The following is an 18343-nucleotide window of genomic DNA, read 5'->3' as shown; positions in this document are numbered from 1 at the left end:
ATCGATGACATGGCAAAGTCATTGGAATCTCATAGGATTTCGATGACGTTTTGTCGATTTTTCGACATAGCTTGTCATCGATGGCATGGCAAGCTCGTCGATAACCTCTCGTAATCATCAAAGTTTCAGCATTTGCTAGTTATGGTCTGACACTACCTCCTCACAAAGATTGGGCTGATTTTCGACGGAGTTGTCCGTCAATAAATAGACAGCCCTAACATGATGGAATATTTCAACCATTGGTGGTCAAAGAATCAACCAACCCTCGTCAAAAAATAGGTCCAAATTTACTAGTGTAATGCTCCTGCATCACTAAAACATTGAAAAATGCAATACAATTACATGGGTCATTTAACTAGAAAGAGACAAAAATAGCACAAGTGAAGTCAATCTATATCGTAACCCATATATGTATGAAGAATGAAATTGTGCACATCTAGGTCCTCCATCTAAAATATGCATCCCCAAATTTTCTTTTCTTTTTCATCTCATTCTTCTATTTTGTGCCCCATATAAGCAAACAATTGGCATTGCTCAATTCATCCACTCTAATTGCATTTACCAAGTGCCTAATTTCTAATAGCTCTATGTAAAGACTGCACAATTATTGTGCTAGCATTCAAATAAAAGTCAATATCACTAAATCTAGTTTATTTGATAACAACATAGCACATAACCTAAATATTGAGCTTTAAATTTCTCTTACAAACCAAAAGCTTCTAGAACTTGACTGTACACAAGAAAAAGAGTAAAACAAGGTGCCTAGTTTATCCCAGCATTAAGGAGTTCTAAAGAATTCAATGCATCATAGCTAGAGACTTGGAGTGCGATTTGGCTGTTCAAAAACTTGTATGATCATTTACTCGTCTCGCAAAGTAAATGCATTCATTCAACTCTGACATTCTCATGCCTGTTCAGTCTAGAATGCAGTCCAAGGAGATAACAGAAAAGCTAAAGATGGAATAATCACTGTATCGAACACATAAAGATGCATTAATATGAAGACACAGGAATGTTTTATGATGTTAAAGTGTTATAGAAACAGCTAAGAACTAGGAGTTCATTATTGATTTAAACTTTCAGAATTTTCTAACATCAGTTTCCCTGAAAAATACATGCTATTATATTCAACATTCTAATGGCACATTCAGTACCGACAAGAGAAGTACTTTACACTTACAGGGTGTTTCTCTCCATCATATTAACTATACAGAACTTAAAAAGGCTTTGAAGATGTAGAAATTTCTTGTCTCTTATGCCTGGCCTTTTGAAATCTCCATTTGCAAGCTGTGCTCAATCATACAAGGTTCAATGTGTGATAACCATGTATAAAAGATGACATATAAAGGGCATATAGTACAATGAGGGTGATGTGTAGCTGCAGTCACCCTGGTACTTGCTGAAACAAGTGACTACATCAAAAGAGAGTTGCACATTATTATGATACAGAATGGTATAATGACGAAGTTGAGAAGCAAAACTTGTTTCAGAACATAATACTTAATTAGACATTAAAGTTCCAGTGCGTCTAGATCAGGCTTGGAAGGGTAATCAAGTCCATACAGCACAGGCATCCTTTTCAAGTCCTCTTCGGAATATAAAGGAATGAACCAATATAATTTTTCTGTACCAAATACCTGCAAGAGGGAATAAAATCATGAATGCCTAGAACCCGTGTACAGATAACAGTATTAAACAGAAGTGATAATAATGCACCTGTTCAAAGTTCTTTCTTCGTCCAAGATCATAGATCCACTTTGGGGTGACTTTCTTCTCATATGCCTGGATGGAAAAAGATCATGTTAAAAAGCCCACATCTTAGTCTAACAAGAAAGATTTGCTTCAGTCTCCCACATGTTACCAGCCATCAAAGAAAAATGCAGGTTGAAAACCTAAAAAAGTTAGAGATGGCTACTTACCTCAATTGTTGTCGTGTTTCCAGCCACCAAGGAAATGTGCATGATGATAAAACCAAGAACACTCAATGCAAATGCCAAATTTAATACTGATGGCAGAATAAATAGGTATCACTTAAACCACAATAAAATGCATAAGTGAATAACAAATAATACTACCCAACATGAAAAAGGTAAGTAGAAGTTTAAAAACCTGCATAACTACCATCATGATCTCCAAATGAAGAGATTTGCTTACCAAATCCAAGGAAGGTAGTTGCAAGAGATCCAGGTGAGACAGTTATTTCCTCTTCACTAAAAAAGGCTACAAAATGTGGCAGCAATGCCAAAGTAACAAGGGTTGTCTCCAAAAAAGTGTAGAACTGCAATAGCATCACAAGAAAGATATGTAGACCACACTAAATCAGATACAACAAACAATCAATTTGTTTTACTGGTATGCAATGGAAAAACTGTAAACCGTACATTTGCCAACAAGCTTACACATTCAGAATATTGGAAACAACAAATAGATCAAGGAAAAAAAATATTAGTATATATAGCTAAAATCCAGAAGGTCTAAGGTGGGTTTATATTTTATTCCTCCAGCTTTCAAAACCTTCAGTTATAGATAATCTGCCATGACCAATTCATTATAGGGAAAAAAAATATGAAAAAATCAGCAATATATTCTATAAATAAACTCAAAATTTATGGCAGAATTAATTCGAAAGTCAAAAGACTTGGCAAAGCTTCATTTGAACAGGTGGGCACTCAGATTAATAAAATAATCATAATAAAAGAATGATCTAAGCTAAATTTTAGGGTTTTGAGAAGGTGACAGTGGGACTGCAGGGGATGCATTTTGGGGGCAGCAATACAAGAGCCATTTTTGGGGGACAACCATATACGCGTCTGTGTGGGTGGAACTAACTTCAATTTCAATGTTCAAATCATAGAAGCAGAAATCTGTGAAAAAGTGTGATTATACTGGAATAATTGGAAGTCGTTAATGCTGCCGATTTATTCCCCAAAAAAATGCAAATCTTTTATCAATGATCATCAACAATTTTTTCACAGTTTTCTTGGGTGATTAATCAGTTAAAAATCGCGATTAATCAGTAAAAAGAATCTTCTACTGTAGTTTTCACAAATAAGATGCAGCTTTCAAGGAACATTCAACATGATGGTCAAGAAAGGGATCACATTAAAGCTAGGGTTCCATGCATATTCATAAAACCCTCTCTATGTTGGTAATTTTCAATGTCTTCATTCAAGATTTGTGAGCAAATAGTTGCATTGAATATGAGATGAGATGTCTTTCACTGTTAGAAAGATTCCAGAATTTCTTTAAAGCATTGGTAACATCAAAGAATGGTGAAGGGGTTTTCTTTTCATGTGTATATAGAATTTTTATAATCACATTTTTCAAATATATAGACAATGCTCTTAGATTGATAGTCACATTAAAGGTTGGGTTCCATGCATATTCATAAAACCCTCTCTATGTTGGTATATTTCAATGTCTTCATTCAAGGTTTGTGAGCAAATAGTCACATTGAATAAGAGATAAGATGTCTTTCACTGTCAGAAAGATTCTAGAATCTCTTTAAAGCATTGGTAACATCAAAGAATGGTGAAGGGAATTTATTTTCATGTGTTTATAGCATTTTTATAGTCACATTTTTCAAATATATAGACAATGCTCTTAGATTGATAAGGCAGATCTATTCATTGATTCTTGAGGGGCAGAGATATTATGGTTCTGTTCACAGAGAGTATCCATTGTCTTAAAAGTTTATTACACTGCTCTAGATAAGGGTTTCACCCTTTTTCAGAGCTTACTCTGTTTCAAGAGATATTTATGTTTTGAAAGTCTGTTTTATCAAAGACCGAATGATTGTTTTGAAGATCAAAAGATTGTCTCATAGGTGAACATCTGCTCTATGAAAAGAGTAATTGACTGTCGTAAAAGAATCAAGAGTGATTGACTATTCTTGATGAGTTTTTCTTACTGTTTAAAGATAATATTCACTAACAAGAGATACGATCTATAAACTGTTGGAAGAAATTAGAGATCTGAACATATGTTAGACAATGAATAGATATAGTCATAAAGGATACATGTTATCATGACACAGGGAAGCAATATGTTATTGATTGTCATAAAACAATGAAAGGAAGCCTTGCTACCTGTGTTCTTGTCAAAAGGTCAAGATAAGTGAGCAATCCAAAGTGTAGAAGTGATACAAGGTAAATGAAGCTTCCAAGAACAGTGATGGAGAAACCAAATGACAAGTAAATTTGTAGTCAAGAGAAGAAATATGCAATGATACACAATTACTCCAAAACAACACAAGCTTGTGAGACCATCAATATTTTGGAAAGATAGGTGCTGAATCTCAGCATTAGAGAGCAGCCATCTATTCACAAAAAGACTCCAGCTTAGGAAGATCAGAGAAGAAAGAATATGAAATGCATCAAGATCCAAAATTTGCTAGTACATGTCTTCATGCTTTCATGCAGTGAGAAACAAGTAAATAGGAGTTTAGACATTATAGAAAAGTTTAAGTTCCTCCAATTAGATTGTAATGATCAGAGAGATCCACAAGGTAAGCTAGGTAATGCACTGAGTGCAAGTTTAGAGTTACTGCTGCAAGGAAATGGCAAAAGCATTATAGAAAAATCAATGGCTTTTGTACAATCCCTTCTATTTTCTACAGTTAATGGGTTAACCTCTTTATTTAATTTGCTCTCAATATATCTATGCAATGGAAATGACCTTTAATTTTAAAAACTATATTTTTTGACTTTTTCAATTTTTTGCTAAGTTACTCCCCAAACGATTAATGCTTACATGGTTCAAATTTTGAAGTTGAAAGTCTCACACTTCAAATTACAACTATGCCTCATCTAGGTTATCTATGTCACTTTCTAACCGGAGCAGTGATCATCCAATGGAAGTTGGACCAATTTTGGTTGCACCTCTTTGTCAAATCTACATAACATATTTAGAATCAGCATCCAAACATGCTATTGGATATTGTCAATACTCAGTAGCCTGCCAATCCTGACATCTTGAGGCGCAATGAACTGCAACTTGATTTTACTTCTTCAGAGGTAAGACTATATTTCATTAGGCATGGGATCATATAAAAATAAGTCAGCAAAGAATGTGAATTATAATTGTCTATGGATCCTTTACTTCTTTCTCCTTATCATTCAACTATTATAGCTCAGTGAAGGTTTGTCATGGCAACTTACAATAATTATTTATTTTTTAGAATATTTTAGAATACTCTAAAAAGGATTCTTTCACACTTGATGACCATACTCCATCTATTGTATTCATGTTTTAATGTTTTCCTCTCATTTAAAAAGAATTGTGTGCCACATATATTATCATCTATGTAAAGTTGTAAACTATGTTCCACAATGTTTCTGTAGTCAAGGGTAACCTTTGTTGGGGACAGAAAGGACTGGATATATAACACTTATATATAATTATATGTGTGCATTTATGTTATGTGGGCGTGGGTTTGTGTGTAGATGTTTGTGGGTGTGGATCCATGTGTACATGCACCTATGCGTGTGTGGGTGGGTAGCTGCAAGAGTGGGTTGAACCAGAGACCTGGGGAAAGGTAAGAAGGTATGGATGTGGGATGCAGGTGTGGGTAAGTGTTGTGGGTGTGTGCACATATGTGTGCAATTGTGCCTCTGGATGTGTGCATATGTATATAGATGTGTCAGGCTTCACGTTTTTAAAGTTTGAGTATAAATGGCATCAAAATTGAAGCTTAGACATTCATATCACACATCAAGTTCAAGGTTCAAGTTTAATTGATTCAAGCATATCAGCAATTAAAATATTGAAATTTTGTTTTTCTTTTTTTTTTAAATTGATGATGTCTATAATATTCCAAGATGGTTGAGGTAAATCACAAAAATTCCTTGGAAATAAGGCCACATGACGAAGATTTGTGGGGAGGTATCCATGAAAACATAGTGGCCTGGTTGTCCCCCACCATCGCTGTGTTCCAAGGTCACCACAAGAATCAAGGACGAAATGTTTTGGGGGAGTTGCCCTCATGTAACCATGATGCCATATAGTCTTGCTTGTGCTATCTTCTTCAAGAGAATACCTTGTCATATAATCTTCAAGATGTTCTTCATTTCTTAACACCAGTCTAACAAAAAGATACAATTTTTTTTCTTAATTATACATTTTATTTTCTATTATCTAAGTGTTGGCATGAAAGTAGAATAGCAAGCACAACCACAAAAGATCCTACTGCACTTCAGAGAAAAGAGCTTGCAGAGCTTCATATTTGATGGTTAACAGATTTATCGTTATGAGATATGTATCAATGTTAACTCTATTTCCCGGCTGATTAAGATAAATGTCAACAACAATTGGGTAAGTTGTATTGATTATCAATTTCCCTCTGTACTTTGAAGCTATATATACCTCTTAAGATCAGTTTTTTATGATCTTTGGATAATTAAAAAATGAGGTATGCTTTAACCAAAAAGCAGGAAAGACATTTGACACTTATTCATAACTATGAAATAAATGCCTTCAGAGTTTACAACAAATGAGCAGAAATTGAGAAATAAACTTTTTAAACGGGAAGAATTTTGCCAGGTTAAGAAGAAAATGAATACTTTTAAAATAAATACCACACTCACACAGAAGGATGATAACTAGAAATAAATTGAAGCAGAGAGACACACAATAAATTTCAAAATAGAAGCATTGAAACTTGCAAGCACAAAAAGGGTAAGGGAAGGGAATGTATAAGGTAGAAGAGATAACAGAAGATATATGAAGAAAAGATATAACATGTGATATGAAAAGGATCATGATTTAAATAGGGAGACATACAGATGGTCTGAAAGCATAAGAATGATATTGATTAGGAAAAATTATACTGGAGTCTTATTTATAATGTGTTACATCTAATGAATGCCTTATGTTTCACTGTTTTGTTTACTAGTTGAATAAAACATACAAATACTACTTGGGGCTCATGAAACCTTCGTCTATGTCCCCCATTTTTCTTGCTAATATTGGTTCCATTGTCAAAACCCTAGTTAGGTTGTATAAAGGGCAGAAAGAATAGATTCACATTTTAAAACTTTGAACTGGATACAGGAAAGAGGATGAATTTCTTTTTATAACTTGTGGTACTGTCTTCTTGGTGTCTGCCTTGCGAGGGGGTGAGGTACCAAGGGTGGAGAATGGAAAGGGGAAATTCTTCAAGAAATCCTTGGATGGATGCAACTACTAGAAAAGACAACTAATGACAAACATAAGAAAAGATAAAAGTGTAATGTAATTCCAAATCAAACACATTCATGGCCAAGGGAGATTAAGAAAAAATTAAGAGAAATTAGAACTCAATTTGAACTAGCAAGGAAAGTGTACATGGCAAAGCCCTAATGGAGAAGAAAAAAGACACGCAAAATGTTGAAAGGGAAGAAGGCACCACAAAAGATAGGAAAATGTAGAAAAGAGAAGCAAACATGCCATTGAGGATGTTGTTAAGCGCACCAACTTACCAAGGTGGGTGCCGCCAAAAAAAGAGGAAGAAGGGAAACTAAAGAAGAAGAATGGAAGACCTCGAAAAATTTAATTCGCTATGGAAAAAGCAGGACAATGTATAACAAGTTAGGAGAATGATTATGAAAAAAATTTAAAATTGTTGTTAGGGGATTGTAGTAACATAAAGTTTTTGTCTCTACTGTAAACCTCGAAAAGTCTGACAAGTGGACCAAATAATCAAACATAACAGTCAGCAAGATGATAGTTTCTTTGACTTCCTAAAAACTCAAGGAAGATTCTGTCCATTCAAGAGGAATTGTACAATAGAAGTATAAAACAAGAGCTCTGAGAGAGCTTGAGTCCCTGCCTTGTGCAAGGGTTTAGAGGTAGATAAGACATGTGGTAATTTTAATTTGCAGTATATACCATAAATTCAGAAGTATTAGCAATTCAATTTGTAATGGCTTCAACATTGCTGAAAAATCAAAGGGTTATTTATGGGTAAAATAAACTCTAACCATTTATGTTTGTCTTCAAACAACACATAAAACCTTTGCCAAATAAGTTTTAGACTTTCTGTTAGGAAAAATGTCAAATCAATTTTAAAAATTTACACCAATAAAGAAACTCCTTAAATTTTTGAATATATGATTTTAATATCATTTTACATAAGAATTATTTTCTAATTATACTGAAGCTAATTTGATACTGTATTCCAATTCCCTAATACAATAATTTAAGTTTATACTTATTTTATTATATTATTAGATTAAGTTAAGAAATCTTATATTTAAATATATTGCAGTTTTAAATAAATCTTGATCACATTTTAGCTTTTTATAATGAAAATATACCACAGCCTTCATTAATATAAAACTGACAGATCAACCTAATTTAAAAATTGACCATTAAGATTTCTACAAATTACAAGATTCCATAAAATATGTTTCATCTGACTATTGAGACTAAATTGTTTGCTTGGAAACAAAAAAAAAAGCCCTCTAGAAACATCAACCTTCCGTCAATTTTTTTGAGCGAGAAAAAACCCCACTTCATTATAGATATCATAAATTACCAAACACTTTTAATCTACAATGGCGAAAGCAGTCAGATTCATATTGACCCTAGACTTGCGGTGTGTGGAAATCTCTTACAATTGGCCAAACAGAACTTACAATCTTAATTTTCAATTTTGCATCAGAAAAAGCAGGAGGCTCATAAATTCAAGCCACCACCCAAGTCTTCCACTTGCTCAAACATCATGAAGGGTCGAGTCTCACCTTATCACCAATATTGCAGTCATTGTTCTCTTCTTAGGCCAGTAATTTGCTGGTGCACCAGTCAATCAAAGAGCAGCTAATAAAACCTCTCAGCAAAAGCCTAAATCAGAGAGAATCAGAGAAACACTGTATTCCTTCTCGTCCGTCAATTTAAATTAAAAAATTAAAAAACTGAGGAAACAAACTACCAGAGGAGGCCAAAGGCAGTTTGCGCGGTAAATAATTGGTCTGATCATCATTGATCACATACTGGCATCAATAATTGGGTGAATTAATTTAAATCATTTTTGCATCATCCAGCTTATGTTTTCTCATATCAGCTTTGTGGTTCGAACTTTGAACTATGTGAAAGTTAAACCTCTATCAAGCTTTCAGAAACAAAATCTCTTTAAAAAAATTCAGAATATCTCTCAACAGAACAAGATCTGGATCAGATCATCATTGATTTCATATATACATCAATAAATGGGGGGGGGCGGGGGGTTAATTCAAATCTGGTTGAAAAGAGGGAAAATTGTTCATCAAAAGCTGCCGAAACAAACCGCCAATGCTTAGCCTCCTAGGTTCAAATGGCTAAATGAGGGGAGTGGAGGAATTATGAAGGTGGATAGGTCAGATTAAAATTGGAACAAGCTCAATTTCAATGATAGCGATGCTAAAGGCAATTAGGGGGAAGCTCGAATTGGAAGTGAGGGTAACCAGGTGGTCTTTTTGCTTCTGGCTGTTGTTTTACTTTGTGCAACATGGCTGACCCTTCATGTTGCTTCACACGTTATTTCTCTTGCTAAGAGTGTGAGATGAGAGAGGCTGTAGGTTGAAGGCAACTCAACTGTTTTGTTTTGATCAATGCTTCTACTCAGGGTAATGGACCGAAGGGTTTGAGACTTAGTGATTTCTGTACAGCTTTATTGTTTTGTATTTTTGCTCAGGATTAGCCCTGGACTTTAAGATTCAGGATCCCATAACAGGGCTTTCTTATTAAGAAAAGGCTTTTGATGCTGAGGTGGCCCGAAAAACCTTGCATTACACACTCCAGCTACAATTTTCTACATTCACTATTATTAACACTTAACGATTTTTGGGCAGGGATGAACTCGAAAGAGGCTACATTTGATTTTGTTGTGCATAATAGCATGATAAATTCTATTATACAAATCCGCTTAAAGCATATTTGAAAAATTAGATATAATGTTTTTCTTCAACTCGATTTTTCTGGAAAAAAATGTGGATCTCATAAATAAGCTTCGCCAAATCAAAGAACAAACGATATTGAACAAAATTTAAAAAGCAAATTGGTAAGTCAATGCTAACAATATTGATCAAAATAAAATAAAATAAAACTGGTAAGTCAAGTTTTAAATATTGTGAACTCCATAATGGTAGAGACATTTGACACTTCGTAATGCAATCCCCAAAAAGAAAAAACAATAAAACAAGTTCCTTTCAAATAGAAACTTAGAAAGAAAAAAAGTTGCCAATCCACAGTAAAAATGTTTACATGGGATGCATGCATGTAGGGCAGAAATCTTCTCCACAGAAACACAGACATGATTTCCACAGTGCAAAGATTCCCATGTTTGATTTAGGTGATCTGACTGACCAATCATACATTGCCAAACCGACATATGAATGGCTAATTTGTCACCAGATGTCACAGTAAATTACTAGCAAACGCATGACATGAAAAGGTATATTAAATCTCTAAAGCAAATTGATGACCACGTGATCCCTGTAAAACAACAAATTTTAAAGCATTTTGATTTTGAAATTAAAAATGTTGCAGTAGACAAATAATATAGGATACTTTAACCAGATATTATTGGTTATTTTCAGTCTGGTAATTTCTTCCTTCCCATTCAATTTTTTATTGCCTCAAACCTCAAAGAACTCAAATCTGCAGCACTACTATCTTTTCACTTTTTCACTGTCTCATTGAAAAAAACAAACCTAACAAATCTGCAGCACTTTAGAATTAAATCGAATAAAAAAAAACACCAGTGAAAAGAATCAAAATCCTAAAATAAAAAAGCAAAATACAAAGAAAACAACACCATTTTACATAAAATTCCTTGGACTTATAAAAGTCTGCATAAGAAAAGTGTATGGGAAAGCCCTTGATCCCTTATTTGAAAGAAAAGGGGCACACAAAAAAGACACAAGACCTATCGGGTGGCATGTTGAGCAGCCATGGTAATTTTGTGTTCCCTCTGTTGGTGTTTTTAAACTACCAAGCAACAAAATACTTGATACCAAGATGATGAAGAAAAACCTAGTCTAAGGGTTAGCTATTTCCTATGCTCAACTAAGGAGTTCTCAAATCTGGACCCAACTTCAACAAAACCACAAGGATTTTCTACTCTTTAGGTTTTGCATAACCAAGGCAGATGCACCTAAGGGATAAAAGTGATTCAATACTAGATATTATATTCACACTTCATTCATTTACTGATATCCTTTTACAACATTCATCCCCTGTAGCAGAATATTTGGTCATAATTCTTCTCAGATTTACACATAATTCTGGGTAACAGCAGCTAACCAAAACACAGAAATTAAATGCAACCAGGTATTGACCAGCTATGATATTTCTCATACATTAAAGTAAAATTGATTTGATTTTGAGATTTTTGCTTGATACTTATCCGTGATTTCTTCATATGCAAACTGAAATAATCGATCAGTGCCTTATCCATTGGGATTCAGAGTCTACCTAACTATTTTGACCTGATTGATTGCATTACAATCAATATTATCAGCAATTTACCCTAAAACTCATTCTTATGCATATCCTTTTTACTGCTTGGAAAATCCTATCATATCACTGAAGCATTTACTTAATTCATTGAATTAAAAGCAATAGCAAACTGATATAAAACTAATATACAACCTATCCTAGTTGCATTAAATTGAATAAGCTTTGCCCATACAACCTCAAGATAACCAGACAATAACAATGGAGACAACATTCAAAGAAAACAAATATGGTGATAGTTCATCTTTGTATTTATTTTCTTTGAAAATTATAAACATTGGAATAAAACTCAGAACAACTCAGGACAAAATAGTATGATCCTTGGATGTTAATGTATTTTCAGATTTGCAGAGAAAATACATCACAAAAATTTACATCAAGAAAACTAGACCGAATGTAAACCTAGCAAAAACTAAAAATTACATAATAGTTCGGACCCACTTTCTCTAGCCTTGGGATCTCATTTATATAGTATGAGATGCAACAAGCTTTAGGCCTAGAGAATAATGACAATTGTCCTTAAGACAAAAAGATATTTACAAAAGGCTACTATCATAAAAGACAAAATTTGGTGCAACAGAAAGATTTACATCATGAATATTCCTCTTGTGGGACCACTTCTGCTGCGGCTTCTTTGTTGCTGAGGAGTTTGTAATTGGCCTTGACATGATTGTCATTCCTCAAAGTGTGTGACCATTAGACTTGCTTGTGATGGACCAGGTTCTGATATTTGAAAACTGAGTTTAACTCGTGGCTCTTCATCCAGGTCATCATGTACTGACAAACTAACAATTACACTTAATTCTTCTGCTGCCAAGTCATCAGTTTGAAATTATGTACTTGTTACTGCAGTTGATTATTTATCCTTCTCTTCTTCTGCTTTAACTGATGCATCAATTGTTTGTAGCTTATCTTGGTCAACCTAATCTTCATCAATTTCACCAACTATTTTGAATGTACAAAATCTGCCATCCACTTGTCAAAAAGTGTGTCATCTGGCCAATTAAAACTCAATACTTCCCGTTACTTGTTTAAAACATATTCCACTAATTTATTTATTTCAACAAATTCCTCCCTAAGAGAATCAAAGAATATTTGAACTTTAACAACTTCCTTAGTTGTTTTTGCCCACCATGCATGCCCCTTTTCATTTATGACCCTATTAATTCTAAGGCATAACAAATCATCCAATTCTTTGGCCCATTCTTCCTTATCTTTTAATTTATCTATTTTCCTGAGTGCATGGAGGAAAAGCTCAAATTTTTCACCAAGATACCTTGAGAAATAGAGTATGATTCTCTTTTACACTGCAACCCTCTTATCATCAAAATCAAAGAGATCATTACTCATGTCAAAAGTTTTTTCTATTTGCTCACAAGACAAACTAATGACTGAAAAACACAAAAGAGTAATATCTTTGTCCCTGCTATTCCATTTATTCACAATTGGCTTCAAAGCATCCTCACTACTTTTTATCTCATTCCACATGTCTATTATCTTTACCAATTGCTCATAAAATGTAGGCCAGCCAACCTTATCTACCAGATACATGATTGTTTTTCTTATTTAGTCCTCATATTGGATATTCAATTCCACATGTAATGCCCAAAGTTTGCTCTTCTCCTCTTCAAAATCCTCAGTTGTATAAAATTGAGGTCTCTGCAGAGTATTCGGTAGCTCTATGAGGGAAGTTGACTTGAAAGGTTCAATTGGAAGATGAGGGTAAGTAATCCTAGGTTTGCTAGATTGTCCTTGATACCCTCTCATCTTATTCTCAAGCTCGATTCTCTTCTGTACTTCTTTATTGTAAGCATCTAGAACTTGTTCATATTTTTCCTATAATTCCAATTTTTGCCTTTTCTCCTTCCTAGTTGTAGCTAAGGTGAGGTAGTTGTTTAAACATTTAACTCTACAACCTCATCGTTTGGAGTATCTTCCACCCTCTTAACAATCAAGTCTCCAATCATTCCAGTATCATCAGACTGAGAAAGATTGGCTCTGGATCCTCTTCTCAAAGACCAAATTACCAAGGCAACATGATCTTCACTAAATTTAGCACTCTAAGTCCTTTTCCCACCTTTTCTTCAGCACTTAACTTCTTGGTGACAGTATTAAAAACCATTGCATCTGCAATATCCCAATTTGGTAAAAGCAAAACCCCAGATGATTTTATCATTCTTCTTCCCTCTTCAGGAGTCAAACTTCTAAACACTTGCATCATTTCATCCTTTATCTGATCTTGTATAGCTGCCTCTTCCATTTTTGGATGCTCTGCCTTCCTCTTATTACCCTTTCTTCAAATTTTTCAATATTAGTTCTCCATGCAAACTAGTAGAAAGCTCTAGATTTGACAAAACTGTCATCTGAAAGAAATTCATGACTAGCTTGTTCTACCACAAGGTCTAATTCCTTTCCTCTATAATCAACAATAGTTAGCTCAAGGCTAGGCATGGGAGGCTCCTGAGGATTTCCTTCCTCTAATTCTGCAACAGTAATAAATACTCCCCATTGGGATCCTAATTGTTCCATTTGTTCCTTAGTGAGTCATTCATCCCCTATATGCAAAGGAGATTGAATGGGTGTGTAGTCTTCTATTTGGGGCACTTTTCTTTTATCTTTTGCCTCTTGGGCCTTGGCTCTTCAGGCATCTCTTCCAAAGTAGTACTAGCTGATCCAACTATTTGCTTCCCCTTATCAACTGTATGCTCTTTGTTCCTGATGATGTTATAGCCAGGCCTCCTTTGAATGACCAATTGCCCTGATCTTACTGGTTGATCCAACTATTTGCTTCCCCTTATCAGCTGTATGCTCTTTGTTCCTGATGAGGATATAGCCAGGCCTCCTTTGAATGACCAATTGCCCTGATCCTACTGCAGGGGTAAAAGATAACTTTTTCATTACTTCTCTTGCCTTATCAAGATAAGAATTGATAAAAAGGGTCTTCTTTTCATTCATGGCCTCCATAATCTCTGGAAAGGTGATCATCAACTTATTCAACTTGTCTATTGTTGTCTTTGCATTTTTCAAAGGGCCATAATCTTTCTCAAAACAATTTATGAATTCTAAGACCCTAAAATAAATTCTCCATTTTTCTTTTTTAATCTCTTGTTCTTGGAGAGAAAAATCATTTCTTATTACATCTTCAGGGAAATAGGGTTGATACTTTTGAGCACTAGTCCTAGCCCTCTGTCTGAATATTTCAAAAAAATCCTTCACTATCATTAAAACGAGCATGAGAGATAGCCACTTTGTATGGGTCTAAAAATTTATATAAAAACAACCAACCACCCTTTGTAATTATAAACTAATGAGCAACTGTACAAGATGGGAAAATAGAGCCTCTTGACCTACTAGTCAGTTTTGCTTCCTCCAAACCACCTAGTTGCCATAACATCTCGGCTATTCCCACCTTAAGAGGTACTTGGTAGGGAAGCACATGTGGAGTTCCTTGGAATCCATATACTCTAAAAACTGTTGACACTGGATATGGTATGATGTCTGCCCAATTATGGGGATCTTTCAAACCAATAGGGTTATTCATAGGCCTAATGAAATCTAGCAACGCCTTAGGTATCCTGGGGTTATCTTTTAATAACAGGCTCCTCAATCTAGATGCAAAATATCTATCAAACCTCACAAAACTGGCCTTCTCTGCATCCCAGGTCATATCTGCACTCCACAATTGAACTGGCAGAGATTCTCCCTCATATTCTCTTGTTAATACCATTTCCTTTTCAAAGAAAGTAACCCCTTTATACAAAAACATATGCATCAACAAAGAATAAAAACCAATGGTTTTCTCAATTTTGCCCTTTGCAATTCCAATTAGACCTATGTGAATTTCTTCTACTAGAAAGGATGCAAAATTAAAAATAATATCCACACCAAAGGAAGAGATCTATACCATCATATACATAAACTTTATTGGTACAAACTCCTGCTCATCTTCACCAAAGACCTTGCACAAAGTCATATAGAGATCTATAGCCCTAGAATTGAAAAACTGTTTCTTGAAAGGCTCTTTAGTTGATGCTGTGACAAAGGTTAAATTTCCAATTGTGGCCAAGTGTCCTCTTAGTGCCCCTTGCCTAATTTGATCCTTGCAAGACAAGTATTCTTTCTCCAATCCCTGAAGATCAATGACCTCATGATAATCTGTGGTCGGGTCCATTCCAAAAACTTCTTGTATTTTTTCTGCAGTTATGTTCATAAAGCATTCTCTGTCTATTCTCCTCACCATCCTAGCTATTGGATCATAGTTTCGGGCTACAACTGTGAGGAGGACTAAATCCATAAAAACTCCAAGAACTACTAACTTACCTAGGTCAAAATTCCAAATATTTCTGTGGGAAGCAAACAATTTCCTCTCTGAAAACCACTTTTTAAACAATTGTAACCCTGTTTTAGAAGTTATGGCATCCCTAGTCCAATTTCCCTTGTCAAATAAACCATCTGCAATTCGGAGCCTAGGGTTTACAGGAACTAATTTCTTTATTTGGGTGGATTCATTAGTAGATTCACTTAATTGCTCTACAAAATCATCATGAACATTTCTACTAGCATATTCAACCCTTTTTTGGAGGCATACTAGAACAATAATCAGGAGAAACAAAAATTCTTGTATTTTTTCTGCATTTATGTTCATCAAGCATTCTCTGTCTATTCTCCTCACCATCCTAGCTATTGGATCATAGTTTCGGGCTACAGCTGTGAGGAGGACTAAATCCATAAAAACTCCAAGAACTACTAACTTACCTAGGTCAAAATTCCAAATATTTCTGTGGGAAGCAAACAATTTCCTCTCTGAAAACCACTTTTTAAACAATTGTAACCCTGTTTTAGAAGTTATGGCATCCCTAGTCCAATTTCCCTTGTCAAATAAACCATCTGCAATTCGGAGCCTAGGGTTTACAGGAACTAATTTCTTTATTTGGGTGGATTCATTAGTAGATTCACTTAATTGCTCTACAAAATCATCATGAACATTTCTACTAGCATATTCAACCCTTTTTTGGAGGCATACTAGAACAATAATCAGGAGAAACAAAAATTCTTTTAATTATATGCGGACGGAAATACTTAATTGGCTTTCTTATTTTCTTCTCTGAATGCTGCAATGAATTGTCGATATAGAAGATTTTACAATTTCAACCAGGCAAAAAAACTAGGTTCTTCAATAGGTTTAGGCTCTAGGAAAATCGAAAAATATTTTCGCAGGATGAAATTCTTGACCGTCTGCACTACATTCCTTGAAACAGAGTGGCGTTCCCCTTTGAGTTTGAAAACAAGTCGTTCATTTACAAAAATCCAATGATCAAGAAATAAAACGCATTCTGACTCGGCTTCAAACTTTCTAGTTGGCGGTCAATCCAATCAACTTTCACCACGTGTACCCTTTCTCTCCTTACTGGCAACTTCATATTATTCATTTATGCACTCGGACACATGTCGAGTTCTCGCTATGTCGCCAAGGATAAAAATCGAGCAACTTCTTTTAGCGACATAACAACAGCCCTCAATTTCTTGCACATCAGACAATCAAGGATGATGCTACAGAACTTCTATGAAGGTGGCCTACCATGCCATGTGTCAAATCTGTCGCTATGGGTAAGAACTTTGTAACTTCCTTTGGCGACAAAGTGACCACTGTCGATTTTGAAAAGATCTGATGGTGCGGACCAACATCTCGTCTCTATCAAAGTGTATCCCTCGTGGCAAATGGAAATCTGGCATCTGGCATCCCTTTGATGATTTGGAAGCTACGACAATTTCTGCAAAGACTAGTCTGGCCAAATTCCACTTGTTGAACTCTCACTATGTCGCTATGGGTAAAGGTTGATCAGTTCTGGATGACGACATAACGACAGCCCTAGATTAATCTAAGATCAATGGTGGAAATAAGTACATTGAAAGACTGGCCATTTATGACAAAGAACGAATGGGGCACGGATAGCTATTATCTTATTCTGACATTCCCATTGGCCTCAAGGGGAAAAGGCCCACGTGGCCACGTGTTGAGTTCTCGCTATGTCACAATGAATAAAGAACCATCAACTTTCTTTGGCAACAAAGCGAGGCTCGTTGATTTACCATATGATGTACAACGCAGAATTTACTTTTGAAACCTTGCTCCTTCTGACTGGGTCCCATAGAAAGGTGTCACCTTGTCGCTATGTTGCCAAGAGTAAAGACCTTGCAACTCTTGTTGGCGACAAAACGACAACCTTTGATATTCCTTAAGATCAAAGGAAGATCAAGGGTCATCGTGACTTGACTGATTTTGTCAAACATAAAACGCAAACCCGCAAAATATTAAAACAAAAGCTTGGGTTAAAAACCTTTTATGGGAACTTAAGGCAATGTTGGGTAATGCCAACAAAATTTTAAAAATACATGGGAAAAAGAATAAAGGCATTAAAATAACTTTCCCCGCAAATCCCCCTTTTAAATGAAACACAGCATGCAAACCTAACTCAAAGGTCCTCTGGGGAAAGATTTAACATTGGAAAAAACAACATAACAAAATAGGGATTTTTCTGAGGTCAACAATGATTTAAAAACACAAAACCCTAATTCTTGAAAGGGAGAAGGAATTTTCACTAAGGATGTATCAGAAAATTTTATGTGAACAACCAGGCCAACACTCTCTCTACTTAACTAATGATATAGTGTGATCTAACAGTCCAAAGTAAATTGAAAAGGAAGTTTATTATACAGACATGCGTCTACGAGAGCTAGTTTGTAAATCAAATATGCATCGCTAAATATTTGAGGGAACGAAAATGGAAGATTTTGATTTTACATATCCATTTTCCTGCCTAAGCTTCCCCTCTAACCAAACTCATAAACACTAGACAACGTTGCCCTAGAC

At 35.1% G+C, this 18343-nt stretch overlaps 1 protein-coding gene across 1 annotated transcript in view; it reads right to left on the bottom strand.

The window, feature by feature from the left end:
- Positions 1 to 1033: 1033 nt before the first annotated feature.
- The window catches only part of LOC149541253 (DHHC-type zinc finger family protein), a 69300-nt gene continuing 51990 nt past the window's right edge, over positions 1034 to 18343 (bottom strand). Inside the window, exons 4-7 of the mRNA XM_089802266.1 lie at positions 2155 to 2278; positions 1920 to 2005; positions 1717 to 1782; positions 1034 to 1637 (exon numbers count right to left, since the gene is read on the bottom strand). Coding sequence (XP_089658392.1) covers positions 1512 to 1637; positions 1717 to 1782; positions 1920 to 2005; positions 2155 to 2278 — 402 coding nt within the window. The 3' untranslated portion in view covers positions 1034 to 1511. The remainder of the gene's footprint in view (positions 1638 to 1716; positions 1783 to 1919; positions 2006 to 2154; positions 2279 to 18343) is intronic.

The sequence above is a fragment of the Cupressus sempervirens genome, chromosome 9, assembly GCF_028749045.1.
Source record: "Cupressus sempervirens isolate cs-2001-9-10 chromosome 9, ASM2874904v1, whole genome shotgun sequence".
Taxonomy (NCBI): Eukaryota; Viridiplantae; Streptophyta; class Pinopsida; order Cupressales; family Cupressaceae; genus Cupressus; species Cupressus sempervirens.
The sequence above is the reverse complement of the archived record's forward strand: the minus strand, read 5'-3'. Positions and strand labels throughout refer to the sequence as shown.